This window comes from Melanerpes formicivorus, unplaced genomic scaffold (genome assembly GCF_026170545.1).
Source record: "Melanerpes formicivorus ecotype bairdi unplaced genomic scaffold, bMelFor1.0.p_v2 SCAF_15, whole genome shotgun sequence".
Classification (NCBI taxonomy): Eukaryota; Metazoa; Chordata; class Aves; order Piciformes; family Picidae; genus Melanerpes; species Melanerpes formicivorus.
Genome location: NW_027142367.1, coordinates 17,217,251 through 17,237,262, shown reverse-complemented (window position 1 = coordinate 17,237,262; position 20,012 = coordinate 17,217,251). Strand labels below are relative to the sequence as shown.

The window sequence follows — 20,012 nt, the reverse complement described above, 5'->3', positions numbered from 1 at the left end:
TAAAGACTCTAAAACAGAGCTTTGCATTTGTAAATTGTAAAAGCTGTGGCGCTTCCTGCCGCCACCACCCCACCCCTTGTTCTTGTTCTCATAAGTCATCTTGTCCAGTTCTGATGTCATCAACACAGACCTGTCAGTGTGACTCCAGAGGAGGGCCACAGAGATGATTCAGGGGCTGGAACACCTCTGCTATGAGGATAGGATGAGGGAGCTGGGATTGTTCAGCCTGGAGAAGAGAAGACTCCAGGGGGACCTTAGAGCTGCCTTCCAGTACATGATCATAGTATCATAGTATCATTCAGGGTTGGAAGGGACCACAAGGATCATCTAGTTCCAACCCCCCTGCCATGGGCAGGGACACCCCACACTAGATCAGCCCGGCCAGAGCCTCATCCAGCCTGGGCTTAAACACCTCCAGGGACGAGGCCTCTACCACCTCCCTGGACAATCCATTCCAGGGTTTCACCACTCTCATGGTGAAGAACCTCCTCCTCACATCCAGCCTGAATCTCCCCACCTCCAGCTTCATTCCATTCCCCCTAGTCCTATCACTACCTGAGATCCTGAGAAGTCCTTCCCCAGCCTTCCTGGAGGCCCCCTTCAGATACTGATGGGATCCTACAGGAAGGCTGCAACAGACTTTTCCTGAGGGTGTCTAGCAACAAGGGGGACTGGTTTGGAGCTGAAGCAGAGCAGGGTTAGACTGGAGCTGAGGAAGAAGTCCTTCAGTATGAGAGTGATAAGACTCTGGAATAGGCTGCCCAGGAGGTGGTTGCTGCTCCTCCCTGGGGATGTTCAAGATCAGGCTGTATGAAGCCTCAAGCAGCTGAGTCTAATTGAGAGGTGTCCCTGCCCACGGCAGGGAGGTTGGAGTAGATGATCTCCAAGGTCTCTTCCAACCCAAACCAATCTTCAAACATAGTTTCCTCATTAAAGGGGATTAGAGCAGATCATCTCTGAAGTCCCTTCCACCCTGAGCCATTCTGTGATCTACAGTGTTAATTTCAAATGCAGAACATAAAAATATAGTCCCAGGTGACCCTGTATCAAGATTTTGCAATGGAGTCATTTAGCTTGTGAAGAAATGAAAAGCAAAGTAAACCAACTCTTTTCTGTGCCACCCCCCCCACCCTCACCCCTCCTTTTCACTGCTAGAAAATCCCAAACAGCTATAGTAGTTTCTGGTTTGTGATCAAGGTAATGAAAGTTTGAATCTCAGAATTGTCAGGGTTGGAAGGGACCTCAAGGATCACCCAGTTCCTCCCCTCCTGCCATGGGCAGGAATGTCTCACATTAAATCAGGTGACCCAGAGCCACATCCAGCCTGGCCTTAAATTCCAGGGATGGGGCTTCCACCCTTCATCTGCTCAAAGCAGCTCCTGCTCCACCACCATGATTTTTGCACCCATCCCAGAGCTAGAAGCAAGACCCTCAACCAGCCAAGACACCACAGTGAGGAGCCCAGCCCCAGCAAGGAGGCCCAGCCAGCATCCATGGTTAGTATTGGAGTAGTCATCAATCCTATCCCTAACAACCGGGGGGCCACCAGGCCCCCCGGCCTTTGTTGTCACCACCACCATCACCCAGTGTGCACCATGGGTACTCACCAGCAATGAGAGGAGGATCCTCAGCCCAGATGGGCTCAGCTTAGAGCTTCTGCCTTTCCTGGGGGGGATTATAAAGGGGAGTGGGTGGGGAGGGCAAAGTGGCCACACCTGGGGTGGGAGGAGACTCCAGCAGAGCCCAGGTGCTCTGGGATTTGGGGGGATAACAGGGGCAAACGGCACCTGTTCCAGTGTCTCACCACCCTCAATTTGTGTCAGTTAGATGATTTTGATTAAAGCAAAAGCAGGAGCATGAATGGTGAAACAAGGGATCAGACACTGGGAACTGACATATCTAACTAGAGTGAGATTTTTTGTTTTAGGCTTTATTATAACCAGTTGTTTATGATTAATTTGATTTGCTTTAATGCAGAGTAAGATTTTAGGTTTCATTATAACCTGTTGTTTATTAATTTGATTTGTTTTAATATATGTATACAAAGGCCTTAGTGAAATGTTAGGAACTAACAGCTAATAGTTGGAATAAAAATAAGACTATGAAACAATAATGATGGGAAAGGAGGGGAGATTGATACAGAAGATGTGAACACAAGAGAAAGACACTGATTGTAACAACAGAGCTAAAATAGATACAACCACAAGGACTGAGCACACAAACCACCAGTGGGTGCTGACCAAAGGATTACATCACTGAAAGACCACCAGAAGGACAAGCTAATTTAAATAACCCCACCTTCTTATGCATATGTATTAGGAATAGAATATTTAATGGGGAATTAGATTGTGTTGAGTGTGCATTGTTGCACCCAGTGCTGTTTGCATGTCTCTTATTGCCTTAAAATTGCTCTTTTCAAATTAAAATTGTATTTAATTGGCTTTGTCATTAATAACACCAGTGGTGTGATTTTGCATCTTACCTGTTTATTCTGTTGAGTAAAGGGAGTTTTCACTGTTAGACCCACAAAAATAAGCATGGGTCCAAACCATGACCATATTTTCCTCTAACCTTTGGGTCACAGATAAAGCTTGCATACAGCAACATTGACTGCAACACAACAGCTTCAAGAATACTGAGATTTAGATCTAGCAAGCTATCAGGTCTAGGAAACCAGGCTGCCAGGTTGTCCTGGCAATTTGATGTAGTAAAAGCTCCTGCAGGTTAAATCATCAGCATCTCCTGTACCAAGCGGGTGCCTGAAGTGTTTTTTCTCTGACTTCCCTAATTACCTGGCTGCTGATTACTTAAGTGAGAGATTCTCCATCGCATCTTACTCAGTGATTCCACCTTGTGTATGCTACAGTAAGTAACATGGAGAGAGAAAGAAAGCAATTCACAGACCAACCTTCTCAGGCTCAAGTCAGTCACCTTTAATAAAAATTAGACACTGGTGAATGCAAAACTGAGCCCTAAAACATCGTTTGTCTACTGCAACTCTGCAAGCAGCTTGGACCCAGCCTACACCAAGTTCTCACTTCATTTGCACTTTTCTACCTGCTTTACTGATGTTCATCACCTAACAAACAAACAAAACCAAAACCAAACAAAAAACACCACACAAAGATACCAAGCATGTTTTGACCATCAGAGAAAGCTTTCTAATTCACACTTCGTAACTGAAGCTGTCAGAAGACACTGCCAATGCTCCTCCACACAACAAATCCCAAGCAACACATGTAATATAGCTTAATATGCAAATATCAGGTTGAATTTACAGGGTCAGCAGTAAGAAAATATCTTGGTTTGTGTTTTCCTTTCCCCACAGACACTCTCAATCTGGAAGATACAGCAAGAACAAAGGTACATAAACAGAAAAAAACATTTTTCTCTGATTACAATAACTACTTTGCACAAATGCACATCATTTTGGGCAGCTTGTTAGCTGGAGCACTGATAAAGCTGAAAAGAAGACGTTCCTGGTGTGAGAGTACTAAAGCAGGTATGAGATGCGGTGTGTCAGTGCCATCGCAGCGTGGCCCTGCTACGCAATCTTTGTGACTCACTCCTTGGCATGGGTTAAGTCCCTGGCTCATCGCTGACACTCTCATGCTGAAACTATGACAACAATACACTATTCCCAGCATCACTTATTTAATGATAAGCAGCCTGGCTCACTGGCCAACTAACAGATCTGGAAACACCCTATACATTAAGAGGATCAGTATGTTAATAAGGGTTGTAATTTCCATTAGCTGGGAGAGCAGCTACTTCTGAAAGGTATTCAAATCACAGTTTTTTGGCTGGAAATACATATAGTAAATCTCTTCCCATTCCTAGCTTCTAATGCAAGAGTTGGCCCACTATGGAAAAATAAATTTTTAAGGACCCCTCAATCTTTTAGAAGCAGCATTAAAGTGTGAAAGTCATCAGTTTTCATAGAAATCACAACGCCAGAGCAACACAAAACACTGCAGTACACAGAGCACAGTTATTGCCAGAAAATCAAGCGTTTGCTGATTCTGACACAGTAGATAAAGGCCAGACAGAGGGGAATACTAGTTAAGGCACTGAACTGTGATTCAGGAGAAGTGAGGCACTTCCCCAATTCTGCCACAGGCCTCCTGGCTACTTTTGAAGCAGGTCATGCAAATGTGTTCAGATTTCTACCCATATGAATAACACGGAGTCTCCTATGTGTATTTATTTAACCTAACAGAAAGTTGTTAGGAAGAGTTCATAAATTCTTGTAAGATAATCCAAGTCTGTGATAACAGATGTCTTAAATATTTGTAACACCACAGAAGCTTAAGAATAAGTATATGTATTCAAGAAAACCCTAATTCCTTTGAAGGCAAGAAAAAAATAAAGGTAAGATTCTGTCCATAGTCATGCACTGTGATCTGAATTATTCATAGTATCATAGTATCATAGTATCATTCAGGGTTGGAAGGGACCACAAGGATCACCTAGTTCCAACCCCCCTGCCATGGGCAGGGACACCCCACACTAGATCAGCCTGGCCAGAGCCTCGTCCAGCCTGCTCTTAAACACCTCCAGGGACGGGGCCTTGACCACCTCCCTGGACAACCCATTCCAGGGTTTCACCACTCTCATGGTGAAGAACCTCCCCCTCACATCTAGCCTGAATCTCCCCACCTCCAGCTTCAGTGAAAAGAAATCCACCACTTCTCTAGAAAAATAAATATTTAAGTTGTTTTTCCATAATAGTCAGCATCACCTGAAAGTGCACCCACGAGAGAGCTTAAGTCGCAGCTACCCCTCCCCACCTCAATCTAATACAGCATCCTAACATTCAGTGCAATAGGTTCAGCTTGCCAGATACAGCAGTAAGGAAAATCTGTCCCATCAAAACACAATGCTATCTTCTGTAGAGCAGCAAAGTGTTTTCATAAAGCCAAGCAATCTGACTTCAATGTACACTTACATGAGGAAAAACTGAAGAAAAACAAATATGGAATTGCAAGGGAAAGACCTGGAGTACGTAAGTGACAGGCAACAGTAGGAAAGAGAAGGTTCAATTTAATCTAACTGTGCCAGAAGTGGCCAGCAAGATGGGAAGAATACAAAAGCAAGCAATGGGAAAGAACACAATGAGAAACAAGCAAGAGACGGGGAGCTCAAAAATGGAAGGGGCTTTAAGAAGCCATCTATTTCATCCTCTTCTCTGGTACCAGACTTACAGAAACTAACTAGCTAGCTAACTAGCTAACTAACTAACTAACTAAATGAATGAATAAATGAGACATGGCAAACTGGAATGTGGAGAGAACAGCTGTCAGGACTCAGTTGCATTGTGTTTATCTCCGCGTTCAGCTTATGTTTACAATCAGCCTGCTTATCTTCATCAATCCTGAGACACTAGACATAACTGAAAGTACCAATATCTTCCAGTATATTATCTTAACAGCTACAGTCATGTAGATGTGCAAAAGACAGTAAAAAACTGCTTTATTTAATTTTACACAACAGCAAGCACACCTCTTCTGTCAGTTACCAGAGTTTTATTTATTTAATGGGATGTATCTCCACTGGCCCAAACAACATGCAGGAGAAAGACAGGGCTTATGTTGCCTTCAGTGCCAGGGAAAAAAACAAACAAACAAACAAGTATTACAGAGAAGCTCCTTGTCTCATGTGTACATTTAAGAAGCACCATCTGAATTCCACAGCAGCTGTGCACATACAAATGAGGATAAAACATGGAAGATAATAACAAGAGCACAACTGTCAGCCTTATCACTGGCCAAAGCAGCAATTCCAAGCCAGTACCACACTGCTCCTCTATGTTTCTAATTGCAGTCCTTGTCCTTTGCCACTTAGTACTCTGCACATTACATGGAAATCTCAAATACAAAACAGAGCAACAATATACAAACTGCTCAGTTTTCTAATTCCAAGTTAAAAATTAACTACATTATTGTTCTCTAGACCTTAAATCTTCTAACATCTGAAGATGAAACAGAGTACAGTGTAACCAGTGTTACACAGATGTTCACATAAATGTTCAATTGACAGCAGTACCTTCCAGGCTCTTCCAGACAAGGTTTACCAATAGTATCCTAAACATAAACACAATTAAAAACCCCACACCCTTCTTTCTATTCTTTTTAAAGCTGGAGGTGTATTTTCACAAAGTAACCCACTTCATGATATCAAGTAGGCAAAGTATAATGGTAAAAGGTTTCAACAAGTTGAGATGCATGACTTGCTCTGTACCTCAGTTTGCTTTCCCAGGTCCTGTGTGTAAGTATTATCGATGCTTCACAGTCTTTATTAGACTTTTAGGGTCACTTCAATCCAGTGGTTAAGTCATTCCAAAGCAGGTTTACTAATCACAGAATCACAAAGAATTACACAATATATCCAGTTGTAACAGACATCAACCCTCCCCCACCCAACCCTTGAACCAGCACTGAAGGGTCAAGCACCAGGTCCACACATTGCTTAAACACCTCTAGGGATGGTGACTGCACCACTGCCCTGGGCAGGCCACTCCAATGTTTGATAACCCTCTCTGTGAAGAAATATTTCCTAACATCCAGCCTGAACCTCCCCTGGTGCAGTTTGCAGCCACTTCCTCTTGGTTATTATCAACGAGAAGAGGCTGACCCCTCCTGGATCCAACACCCCTTCAGGTAGCTGTTGAGAGGGACGAGGTCACCCCTCAGCCTCCTCTTCTCCAGCTCTCTCAGACACTCCTCACAGGTCATGTGTTCCAGGCTACTCATGAGCTTTGTTGCCCTTCACTGACATGCTCCTGCACCTCAAAACCCCTCCTGTAGTGAAGGTCCCAGAACAAACCACAGTACTTAAGGCGCAGCCTCACCAGTGCTGAACACAGGGCAATGATCACCTCCCTCTTCCTGCTGGCCACTGTGTTTCTAATACAAGCCAGGATGCCTTTGGCTTTCTTGGCCACCTGGACACACTGCTGACTCATATTTAGTCATTTTTCAACCAATACCCCCAGATCCCTCTCCAAGTTGCAGCTTTCCAACCACACATCCCCCAGTCTGTAGTTTGCCATGGGATTGTTGTGACCCAGGTTTAGGACCTGACACTTGGCCATGCCAAACTTCATGCAGTTAGCCTTGGCCTATTGACCCTAACCTGTCCAGACCCTGTTGTAAAGCTTCCCTACCCTCCACCAGATCAACACAGCCACCCAGCTTGGTGTCATCTGTAAACTTACTGAGGATGTAACTCAATCCCCTCATCCAGATCATTGATAAAGATGTTAAAGAGGACAGGCCTGTTTTTTATAGTACTGTAAGGCCCTGTGAGACAGGAAAGGAAGCTGAAGTACAGAAAAAAAATAGGCCCTACTTAAAGAAAGTGCTCATACATCTTTTTTTTTAACATAAAGGCTTTTCCCACACTTGCCAGACTCCAGACAAAGCCTTTCGGTGCTCAGACATAGAGGCATGGAGAAGAACCCAAGAAGCACCAGTTTCCATGGGAGATTCTCTCAGTGAGAGTAGAAGATTCTCTGCACTTTGTAAGGTTCCTAATGGAGCAGAATAGAACTGATCCTTTAAGTCCTAATTTCGGGCTTGAGCCTCCAATGCCAGTTATGACCAATGTGTGTCTATGGTGCCATACTATGGTAAAACACTTCACCAATCAAGACACTCAGAGAAGCCTCTCTGCTCTCTCTAATGAAGCAAGGGCAGATGCAGACACCAAGACAATACATTTTAAATAAGTGTATTTCTTTTAGCATTCATTGCATGATCACAGAACAAATCCTAATTTCTGCTGCTGCTACTGATTGTCTTCAATTCAACTTCATAACCGAAGGTAAAGCTTTACAAACCTTGTACCTAGCAATTATTAGTAGTAAAATTCTGGTGCTGAAGCCTACAATTTTAAACTACAAAATGACAAATACCGTGCATCTTTAGCCATGCCATGAAACACACACAGTCAATTTTTCTGTGCAAAACTCATAAAAGAGCTGCCCTAGCCTGTAGCAAACGAGAGACTACATTAGTTCACTGTTTAACAAGGAATACTTGTGATCTCGCTGTTAATGATTTACATAGAGCCAAAACAGCTCTGCCCACGTTTTGTCAAAAATTTGTGAAGCTCTGGTCATTTCAATATTCATTCCACAACTGCAAGCTAACCCGATCAATAGAGCTGGAAGCATGTATAGCTTTTCTTCTGCCATTGAAAGGAAGTGATTTCTGCCACAGCGGCCTTGAGAAACAGCGCTCCCCAGGCACACTCCACAGGCACAGCCTATGTTTGCATTCATACAGGAACTAATATGGTCAGGCAAAGCTGTCCTCTTGCCCCCTAGCCCTGGCAGATTTCCTCATTGAGAGAGTGAAATCTGAACAGGGAACAAATGTCCACCAGCTTCCAGTATGGATGTTAGCAGTGAAGTCCGCTGCTAACAGCACGGACATATCTGGGCTGGGACAACCTGCAAGAGAAGTAACAAGGAGTATTTCAAAGCTGAAATCAGCTCAGATGAAACCAACAGGCAGAACCTATCGCTGCAAAAAGCAGTGTTGCCATCAGCCTCCTCAGGAGTAGATACCCCTCCTGTACCCATGTGGAATCACAGAATCAGTAACATTGGAAAAAGACCTCAAAGATCATCAAGTCCAACCAGTCACCCAACACCTCATGACTACTAAACCATGGCACCAAGTGCCACATCCAATCCCCCCTTGAACACCTCCAGGGATGGTGACTCCACCACCTCCCTGGGCAGCACATTCCAGTGGCTAACAACTCTCTCTGTGAACAACTTTCTCCTCACCTCGAGCCTAAACTTCCCCTGGTGCAGCTTGAGACTGTGTCCTCTTGTTCTGCCACTGGTTGCCTGGGAGAAGAGACTTGGGTTGTAGCCCCCTCCTGGCTACAACCACCCTTCAGGTAGTTGTAGACAGCAATAAGGTCTCCCCTGAGCCTCCTCTTCTCCAGGCTAAACAATCCCAGCTCCCTCAGCCTCTCCTAGTAGGGCTTGTGCTCAAGGCCTCTCCCCAGCCTCGTTGCCCTTCTTTGGACACGTTCAAGAGTCTCAGTGTCCTTCTTAAATTGAGGGGCCCAGAACTGGACACAGTACTCAATGCTTTGCTATACAGTATCACTAGTGCATCACCTCACTACTGGATTTGCCTCCTTGAGCAGTATCAGGAGTGACCCAACTAAAGTTAACGCAGTTACTGTAACTTCTGTTAATATATGTGATATCTGAGTCTGGCCACAGATTTACACAGATGAAACTGGCTACATAGGATTAAGGAGTTTTGTTCAGAAATGCCTTCATAGATCAGTGCTCACTGCTAAGTATGCCCTAAGTACAGACTTCCACATTGCAAATTCAAACTCTCTAATGAATTTCTGGATACCTAGCAATCAAGACAATTTTTTTAACAACAAATGCTAGTTACTCTTCAAGGCATATGTGTAAATCAGCATCCTAGACTCTTCATCAGGCTTTCAGAAAGCATCAACTCAGCAGAGAGAGGGGAGATGTATCTATTGGTTTTCATAGGGGGCTAGCTAAAATGGCCATGGCAAAACAAGCTCATTTCTTAGCTGCAATTAGGCATTTTATTTACAAAAACAAACAAACAAAACCACACAAAACCCCAAAGCAGCAAGCTGTGTCATGCTCTGCAAACCAAAGAAACGTGGCACACATACAGTTTAATTACTACAGCACTAGCAACAGCATCTTTTTTTCACCCACTGCCCCGGTTCTGCTTTCTGAGTTGGACACTGCAAGACACCCTATCAAACACAGAAACTCAGGAAATTAAACCCAACAAAACTATTGCACCTCACTAACACTTTAAAGCTGCTTTCCATTTAGTTGGAAATTAATCTATGGCAAAAGCAAAGAAAACAAACAAGCAAACAAAAAAAGACTGCTGAAGCAATCACAGTATTTTTCAGTCCCTGTGGACAGCATGAAGTAGAGGAGCAAATTGCAGCAAGCAGGCAGCACAGCTCTTGAAACTTGCCTCTCTTCTGCTCTGACAAAAGAGGTGACAAAAGACTTCGTCCTGCTGCTGCTCTTGTCGTTCAATTAATGGACTAACAAATTCACTGCTGGCACGTTCTGTGTTTACCTCTCTCAAACGAAAACCCAAACAAACAAACAGAAAACCACCTGGGGTTTACGCTACAGCTCACTGCTATTTAGTTACTACTGAGACCACGGTGCCTGTCACCAGCGGTAGGAGCCTCGAGGAGCAGTGGCCGGCACTGCCCTCACTGACTGATCGCTGACAATTTTTGGCATTTTTAATTGCAGGTTGGCAGCGTTCTTCCTTCCTCTGCCGCAGCTAAGTGCTAGGGCTGCGGGACACAGGGCCGGGACAGCTGAATAAGCCTGTCAAAAGCTTCTGCCAACTGCGTACTGGCAGACGGGCAGACGGGCACACAGGCAAGAAGTGGCAGCCGCGGGTTTCGCTGGATCCATCCGCCAGCGGATCCGCCCCGAGACCCACAACGTCCCCGGGTCCCCCCACCGCGGCCCCGGCTCCAAACCGCAGCGGCCCATGATCAGAGCTCAAACCAACGGCTGCTTGCCGTCCCAGAGGGACGGAGCGTGCCTGGACAACCCTAACAACCCGCTGAAAGAGAGACGCTCCCAAACCAAACCCCGCTCTTCAACCTCTCCGGTCTCATAGACGGAGGGGCAGGGTCGGGTCGGGCCGAGCCTTCAATGGGGAAAGACGAAGGTGACACCTTTCCCACCCGGACCTTTCCCCACCCCAGCTCATCTTGCTGTCCCCAGCCCCACAGACCTGCTCCCCAGCCATGCCCCATGTCCCCCGCCCGCCGCCACGACGACGCCCTCGGGGCGGGCTGCGCAAAACACGCCGGGGCGCCGACACCTGCGCGCCGGTTCCGACCTCGGTAGCTCCCCGAGAGAGGAAGGGCGAGAGGGAACGGACAGAGAAGCAGCTGAGGCCCGCCGGCCAGTGCTGCTGCCGCCAGAAGCCGCTTCTGCCCACGGATGTGTGGGTCGCGGCAGTGGCTTACCCGGTCGGAGGCTTGCTGGTCTTGGGGTGCACGGGGGTCTCCATGGCCGGGACTCCCTCCCTGCTTTCTAAGAGACGCGCCGATCCAGACGCGGTCCCGCAGCGGGGCAGTGGCGAAGGTCAGCAGCGGCGAGGATCAAGTAGGAGGGAAGAGAGGAGTGAGAGCTGGCCTCGCTCGCTCCCTCCCTCATTCCCACCACCGCCCCCGCCCGGCCCCGCTCCCCGCCCCGCCACCGGGCGGCACTGCTTGGCACGTCTCCGCCCCGCAGCCCCGCTGCAGGCGGGGATACCTTGCAGAGGCGACGCGCGGCGCACCTTCGCCGATCCCCGTCCGCCTTACCGTCGTGGCAGGGAAGTGACGCCGCGCCACGGCTATGGACAGTTCGGTTGCACCCACCGAGGAGCGGGCTGCCCAGCCCGGCGGGGAAGACTGCGGCGCCCGGGGGGAGCGGCTCGGCACGGCTGGCTTGTGCCCGTTCAGCGGCCCGGGAGTGCTGGCGGGCGGGGGCGGGGACGGGTACGGGGACACTGCAATCCCGTTTCCATGTGACCGGGTGAGACAAATGCAAACACAGCGGCTGCACCCGCGGGCATGGTTGCCCGCCCCGGCCGCCTCCGCTGCCCGAGCAGCGGCCGAGCAGAAGCGATGAGGAAGCCCGGGGGAGGGACAAGCCACAGACCCCACTGCCAATACTAATGCGGGAAACCCTCCTACACCTCTTTGGCTATAAACTTGCCAAACCCAAAGTTCGCCAGGCGGCTGTCACCCGAGGTTGAGCCCCGCGGGGAACGAAGGCTTCTCGTCAGCCTCTCGCCCCAGCGTTGCCACCCACAACTGGTTTCTTGTCACTTGCATTCGTAGAGTTTATTTTTTTCTTGGACCCGGCGCAGAAAATTCTTTTAAAATTAGTAAGCGGCTTTGGTCAAGAGAAGGGCAGAAAGGCCGTGGTCGGGCAAGAAGTGAGGTAGGCAGCTCCCGGGGCATTGGAGCCCGGCAACCGGGAAGGCAGAGCGGGGCTTACGCACCCTCAGCCCCGCATCCCTCGCGGGAGGAAAAGGTCTCGCCCTCGCCGCTGGAGGCAGCACGTTGCATCTGAACGTGATCCGTCGGAAACGACTCCGCTCACACCTTTTCTCCGAGAGAGCAACTGTTGGGCTTGTGTGTGAAAGGCGAACCAAACTGGAGGCGGGTATTGCTGCAGGGTGTGCCTGGCATTTGGCACCCTGTCCTCTTTCGGGATTTTCGCAAGTTTTTCTGCTCAACTCCAGCTCTATTTGCTTCACCTTGCTTTCCCGGTTATGGTGGGAGGATGGCAGAGATAGCAGACAGGTCAGGCCACCAGCAAACAGATCAGGAAATAGGAGCAAGTAGTGGCTGCAAGAAAGTGACTGCAAGAAACGCAGGTGAGGGACCGCGAGGGCAGGGGCGGGTGCTGTCTGACTTCCCTTTTCACCTGGCTGCCGTGGCGACAGGCTCGCAGGTTCTTGTTAATGGTCACCTCTTTCCCCAAACCCTTCCCCTCAGGCTTGAGCTCACACCTCTGCATAGGAAAGTGCCTTGCCGAGGTAAGTGACCAGAGTAAATGCAAGCAGCTTCTCTGGCTCCAAAAGTCCACAGTAAGCGAGGCATCTCAAATGTAGGCTGGAAGCTGCGTGGCCGAGATGATGGCATTGTTATCTGCAAGAAAACTCCATCCCAAGCACATTGTACATTATTTGAAACATTCAAATATTAATTTGCCAGTAATAGGGAAAGGATACATTGATCATTTCTGTACTATATAAGTGGAAGAGTTCCACAAATGCCCACCCTTGTCATCTATCAAGGCTTCCACATTATGATCTAAATACATTCTTGTGTATTTGCCCCAATATACAACACTTACTGTACTACAGTCATCCTTAATTTTGTCCTCTCTCACTTTGACAACCTGAAGTCTGTCCATAATTCCCATCTCCTCAGCAGAGCATTAAGAATGCTGCCTTCCCTCTCCATCCCTGGTACATACAGATGGCCTAAAGGCAGGGGAGACAGCTGACTGTCCTGGCTGTAGGTAGAGAAGCAAAAATATGCAGCTGCAGAAGCAAAACACTGATCTCTAATTTCCCTGTTACATGGGTAGAAGTTGACTGAGTCACCACAGTTAAGTAACTGCCCTGGTCACATGCCATGGTAATGAGCCATGTGCACGTTCCTAATTTGAACCCTTATGAAAATAAATAGGCTAGCTTACATACTTCATGTTGGTTCAAGAGCACCATACTCTGTCGCTTACCGTAGCTCCAGAATGAATGGTGATCTGCTGAATCACAGGAACTTGATTTCATAGTTCATCACCTATTCTATTCAGTCATTTTTTTCTCTCTCATCTTTACTCCTAAATCTACATTAACTCTTCTCTATCCTAGAATAGATGCTTAAGCTTCACAGACAGAAAACTGCTTGAAGGTTTCCCCAAACCTTCCCCCATCCATGTTATTAGGAAACTACACTGCTCCAATTATTTCAAGAACTTGGAAGAACTTCCCTTGCCTCAGCTGTAACTTCTGCACTGCTGTGATACACCCAAGTTGAGGTGCAAGGTGCAAACAACAAAATACTATTTTCTTAGTATGTTTTTACAGAGCACAGCAGAAGAGCACAATTCTATTAAGCACCAAAGTCATGGTCTTAAGACATCACTGTAACACCACCAGCATGGACTGCCTATGGCCCCAGTTCTTCAGTCCTGTTCAGTGAGTGGAAAAACTGGGTGAAAACCAGGGAGCAGACTCAGTGATGAAACATGGGAATCTCTCTTTCTCCAAGGTTCCTTGGCACTGGGCCCAGCTCTCATAAAAAGGGCAAAGAGGGCATTTCTAATGTGCTTTGTAATCCCCACAGTCGGGGTTCTATGCTCACTTTTTAAGGCAAAGGGCATTAATTTGGAGAGGGCTTGCATGAGTAGTTACCAATCTCATAAAATTGCTGTGAGACTGAGCATGTTCAATTTCTCCTGCCAAACTGTTTTTAACCCTTTCCTATCTGTATAGCTTCATTTCAGTGTAGATGGGCCTCCTCACTATAGTTCCTGGGAGAATTTAGTCATTTAAATGATAAAATCCTTGCTGTAAAGTAGATTAGGACTTTGGGGGGGGAAAAAATCACTAGTGCAATTTGACATTTCTGATCTTACACAGTCCTCAAAATGTTATCTCTATTTTTCCTCACCTTCACTGCTCGTAGTATTATGGAATAAAACCTTTAATGTTACCATTTTTCTTCTGCTAAAACTAGCCTGCAGTATTTAAGAAATTTAAGTGCATAGCATAAAATACATCTTATAGTTTCATAGTTTCATAGTTTCATTCAGGGTTGGAAGGGACCACAAGGATCATCTAGTTCCAACCCCCCTGCCATGGGCAGGGACACCCCACACTAGATCAGCCTGGCCAGAGCCTCATCCAGCCTGCTCTTAAACACCTCCAGGGATGGGGCCTCGACCACCTCCCTGGACAACCCATTCCAGGGCTTCACCACTCTCATGGTGAGGAACCTCCTCCTCACATCTAGCCTGAATCTCCCTGCCTCCAGCTTCATTCCATTCCCCCTAGTCCTGTCACTACCTGAGATCCTGAGAAGTCCTTCCCCAGCCTTCCTGTAGGCCCCCTTCAGATACTGGAAGGCCACAATGAGGTCACCTCGGAGCCTTCTCTTCTGCAGACTGAACAGCCCCAACTCCTTCAGTCTGTCCTCATAGGAGAGGTGCTCCAGCCCTCTGATCATCCTTGTGGCCCTTCTCTGGACACGCTCCAGCACCTCCACATCCCTCTTGGAATAGGGGCTCCAGAAGTGGACACAGTACTCCAGGTGGGGTCTCACCAGAGCTGAGTAGAGGGGGAGGATCACCTCCCTCGACCTGCTGGCCACACTTCTCCTGATGCAGCCCAGGATCTGATTGGCTTTGTGGGCTGCAAGTGCACATTGAGAGCTCATGTTGAGCTTTTTGTCCACCACATCTAGTATAAACTTAACTGAAAATGTGAGGAATCTAGTAAGACAAGTCTAATGACAGAGACTTTTTTTCCTAATGTAACAAAAAGAGGTTAAAATTAGCACATCATTAGCTAACATGCACCAGTTAACCAAGCCTTTTATCTAGCCTAGCACATATCTCTTCCTATGTCTGAGGACTGTCCTGGAATTCAAAACCAGGTCTGAGCTTAAAAACCATGGCAAAAATAAGAAACCTGAATTTACAGCAGGAAAAAAATGATGAACATGAGTTAGCTAATATGTTTAGGTTTGATTAAGAGCAAACACCTATCTGTTAATAACATAAATCCATTCTTCATTCTAAGCAATCTAGAAGTTGCAGTTTAAGCATTAGTCCATGCAAGAGAGTTCATTTACTGTACAACTGCAAAATTCCTGACTATGTAACTATAGGAATTGGAGCTGCATAGCCTCAAACTCACCAAATCATTTGATTTTGCTGTTCATAGTTTCATAGTTTCATAGTTTCATTCAGGGTTGGAAGGGACCACAAGGATCATCTAGTTCCAACCCCCCTGCCATGGGCAGGGACACCCCACACTAGATCAGGCTGGACAGAGCCTCATCCAGCCTGCTCTTAAACACCTCCAGGGACGGGGCCTCGACCACCTCCCTGGACAACACATTCCAGGGTTTCACAGTGGGGTGTGGAGGGGAGGGAGTTGCGGGGGGGGGAATAAAGGTGGGGAAAGGAAAGGGAAGGGGAGAAGGGAAATTAGATTTTTCAGGGCTTGCTAGACCATTTCCTTAAGTTCCAGGACACTCCTTCTTCAGAAAGATGCTTGAGGATTTAGTCCTACAGGTCCTATTGTTTTCATGAGGAACCTGAAATAACTGTGAGCAAACAGTAGCCACTTTAGAGGAATGTGTTAAAATAGATAAAAACAATGAGTAGTTTTGAACAAATGTCATATCCTTGCTGATCTATACAAGGCTAAGCTGCTGAAGAGGCTGAATTTACTTCAAAAAGGCTTGGTGACTTGACAAATAGGTCACTCAAGGGGGAATGAGGACATTGTGCTTGGATCTGCCCATAGTCACGTTGCAAATCAGTGACAAGTTTCTGGTTCACCTTTTGCTTCTGTTAGCTATCTTCCATCATGCTGAGGAGCCTCCTTTGTGACTTGGTGCCAAACTGCACATATACCTCATCTAGAAGAGAGCAAAGACAGTTCCTGCCTTGGACAACATGGGGGGTTTGGAACCATGACTTTAGTTTTCTTCCTGGTTTTAGAGATTTAGATACAAGAAATTTGTGATGTCAATTGAGGCTACCAAGGAAAGAACCAAACAAGGCAGCAATCATCTGAAAGCATGACAAAGAACACATCTGAAAGAGTACATGAGTGTCAATGCACTCCTATTGTTTCTGAGTTATCAGGTAATTACCTCTTGAGTATGTAGAAATACTGAATCTTGTCCTTTGTCTTGTGATAGAATAGAATAGAATTAGAATAGAATTACCCAGGTTGGAAGAGACCTTTGAGATCATCGAGTCCAACCTATCATCCAACACCATCTAATCAACTAAACCATGGCACCAAGCACCCCATCAAGTCTCTTCCTAAACACCTCCAGTGATGGTGACCCACCACCTCCCTGGGCAGCCCATTTCCAATGGCCAATCATTCCTTCTGTGAAGAACTTCTTCCTAACATCCAGCCTAAACCTCCCCTGGTGCAGCTTGAGACTGTGTCCTCTTGTTCTGGTGCTGGTTGTGGGGGAGAAGAGACCAACCCCCACCTGGCTACAACCTCCCTTCAGGTAGTTGTAGATCTCTCAATCTGTTTGGTTTTGAAAAGTATATTTCTTCAGAGATTTTTTTCCTTTTGTCTCCCCAAAATACTGAAGGCAGTGAAGAGAGTATTTGGCCTTAAAACACCTAGAAGGATTTGGGAGTGTGTTGGAGAAAGCTAGAGGCATTTTCCCAGCCTCAGCATGGAAAAGGCTGTTGAAGAAACCCCTACTTGATTGTTCACTCCTGTCTCCAAACTGCAGTGTGGTCTGGAAAGCAACAAGTTGGAGAGAGGGACAAGACAGCACAGAAAGTGAGTGGGCATGTGAGGCAGTGCCAGCCCCGTGCTGGTGCTTGGGAGCTGCAGGGCAGATCAAGCACTTCCATGGCAACTAAAATCATTCTGGAAAAGGAGGAGGACCCTTTTGCCTTAGTGAATATTTCAGAGCCCAGGTCTAGGGCAGAGAATGCGATGCACATGAAGAGAAATGGGGAAACAGTTTAAAGCCACGATGTAAATAGAATAAGAAGAATTTCTGTGAATGATGCAGCCACCAGGAAATTAAAAATGGGTTATTTTAGATGTGGCTAAAAGCGGACACAGAAGGCATCAGCATAACCTAGACCGGAGCAGACATATCGTTATAACATGCTGATGCAGCCTGGATTGGAAGAGCTGCAGAAGTGTGGGGATTATGTTTAAAGATTTGGTATTGATGCCATGCTTATTCTTCTATTCTGCTTTTGGGTTTCCTTTTCTTTTTTGTTTTCCCAAGTTTTATAGCCTGCTGCTTTCCCCTAACATTTCATTATAGGCATTTTGGACAAGTAGCCCTCTGTTTTCTCTGTTTTCTGCCATTCCTCTTAGGTGAACTATTTTTTCAGGATCTGAAACCTCAGGCCTAGTCTGCAATTAAGCTGACATTAAAGAGAAGATTTACCTAGACAGACCTACTGGCCCAAGCTCATGTTCTTGGTCCTAGCTGTGGTGAGAACTTTCCTAGGCAACGTGCTAATGTAAAATGCTTCCTAAAATCAAAACCTTGCATAATTCCTGCTTGTCTGAGGACAGTGTCAAAGAAGAAAGCATTATTATCCAGGGAAAATATAAAATGAGCCTGCCTATATATATATTTATATTTCTCTATCTTTCTCTATATTTCTCTATATTATTTCTATTTCTATTTCTATTTCTATTTCTATTTCTATTTCTATTTCTATTTCTATTTCTATTTCTATTTCTATTTCTATTTCTATTTCTATTTCTATTTCTATTTCTATTTCTATTTCTAATTTATATTTATATTTATTGTATATTTTTAATATATAAATATATATATAATTATATCTTGTTTGTATATATAATACTATGATACTATGATACTAAATACACATATATTTTGTATATATAAATATACAAAATATAGAATGAGTGTTATGTTATATAACTGAAAAAAAAACCTTTGGGCAGTCTTGACCAGCTTAAAAAACCACATTGGAATCCAAATGTTAGGTAATCTATGTAAATGTATTTGCATGGCACTAAACTGGGTAATCCTGCTCGGCACGCTGGTCAGGGTGACCCAGCTACAACCCATTCCTCACTGTGAAGCTTTTGGTCGGTTTCCTATGCCAAGGAAAGTCTGAGGTTGTCAAAGCAGCATTTCAGGCAAGCTGCTCACCACCTGCCAGATGCTGGTGACAGTAAAACTCTTTTCATCGTTATCTCTTTCTCTAATGAAAAGGAGTTGTGCTATGTTTAGAATTACCCTCTCTTTTCAGCATTTTCCTGAAATAGAAATAAAGCTCTTGGGCTGCTCAGCCCAGCAGAATGAGCAGAAAGGGAAACTTAATGAGCCATCTGCAGAGATGCTTTCCACAGATCTGAAAACTTCCTTTAGAAGTTCTACCCTGCGAATGCAACGCCGCATGGCTCCACCACTGCTACTCGCTGCTGAAGCTGCTCTTGAAGTAAATTAATCCCTGTAGTCACCAAATGCTCTTAGCAAACAATTCTGAAGTGAGCTATGTCTGTACTGAATACTCAGTACAGGGTTTCTATTTGAAGAAGATTATTTCTGTTTTCATGTATATAATATAGCCAAGCTATAATCAGAAGAATTTTATCCAGTCACAGTCCTCTCTATAAATACTTAGTGCTGTATGAAATAAGCTTTATTAACAATGTCTGCAGCCATATTTTGTCTCACAGGCTGGGTTAAACTTCTACTGCTTTTACATTGATATTCAAATCACCTTTAGATTCCATGGTTAGGAGGTAGTGGTATATCAGGCTCTCATTTTCAAGTTTCAGAAGTGATAAATACCAGCATATATTTTGTAGAATTTCATAATTACTTATGTAGTTCTCATTTCACACTTAGAAGATCTGATGCACCTTTCAGTTAATCCCAACTGATAGTAACAAAAATGAAAACACAATTTGGATCTCTGTTTAAATCAAAACTAAGGCACTACAGATAAAGACAAATACAAATACCTGTGAACTTATGCAAGAATAGAAAAGTAGCAGGCTTGGTGCTGCTGCTATTTCTATTGAATTACTTCATTTGTGATTGCCTTAGTTAGTATCATAGTATCAGTCAGGGTTGGAAGGGACCACAAGGATCATCTAGTTCCAACCCCCCTGCCATGGGCAGGGACACCCCACACTAGATCAGGCTGGCCAGAGCCTCATCCAGCCTGGGCTTAAACACCTCCAGGGACAGGGCCTCGACCACCTCCCTGGACAACACATTCCAGGGTTTCACCACTCTCATGGGGAAGAACCTCCTCCTCACCTCCAGCCTGAATCTCCCCACCTCCAGCTTCATTCCATTCCCCCTAGTCCTATCACTACCTGAGATCCTGAGAAGTCCTTCCCCAGCCTTCCTGGAGGTCCCCTTCAGATACTGGAAGGCCACAATGAGGTCATCTGGGAGCCTTCTCTTCTGCAGACTGAACAGCCCCAACTCCTTCAGTCTGTCCTCATAGGAGAGGTGCTCCAGCCCTCTGCTCATCCTTGTGGCCCTTCTCTGGACACCTTTCAGCACCTCCATATCCCTCTTGTAACAGGGGCTCCAGAACAACACCTCAAAGCACACAAAGATTTATATGCATGTGAAAGGTCACCAATATTACACTTAGCTCACATTTCTTAATTGTTGAGAAAAAAAAATAACACCCTTTGGCATACCATACCATATTG

General features: G+C 45.8%; 1 protein-coding gene and 1 long non-coding RNA gene across 15 annotated transcripts in view; one reads left to right on the top strand and one right to left on the bottom strand.

Annotated features, from left to right (window-relative positions):
• COBL (cordon-bleu WH2 repeat protein) overlaps nucleotides 1-20,012 on the bottom strand; it is a 239,972-nt gene that overhangs the window by 183,909 nt on the left and 36,051 nt on the right. For 4 of the 12 annotated variants that reach the window (XM_068147698.1, XM_068147703.1, XM_068147704.1 and 1 more), the window contains exon 1: nucleotides 11,035-11,194. The exons of 5 other annotated variants lie outside the window; for them this stretch is intronic. In XM_068147698.1, coding sequence (XP_068003799.1) covers nucleotides 11,035-11,078 — 44 coding nt within the window. In that variant the 5' untranslated portion in view covers nucleotides 11,079-11,194. Of the gene's footprint in view, nucleotides 1-11,034; nucleotides 11,196-11,373; nucleotides 11,711-12,919; nucleotides 13,598-20,012 lie in introns of those variants that run through there. 3 more of the 12 variants (XM_068147706.1, XM_068147697.1, XM_068147695.1) reach the window with 3 other exon arrangements.
• Nucleotides 12,085-20,012, top strand: part of LOC137445726 (uncharacterized) — a 51,255-nt gene continuing 43,327 nt past the window's right edge. For all 3 annotated transcript variants that reach the window (XR_010988466.1, XR_010988469.1, XR_010988468.1), the window contains exon 1: nucleotides 12,085-12,278. This is a non-coding gene — a long non-coding RNA (uncharacterized lncRNA). The remainder of the gene's footprint in view (nucleotides 12,279-20,012) is intronic.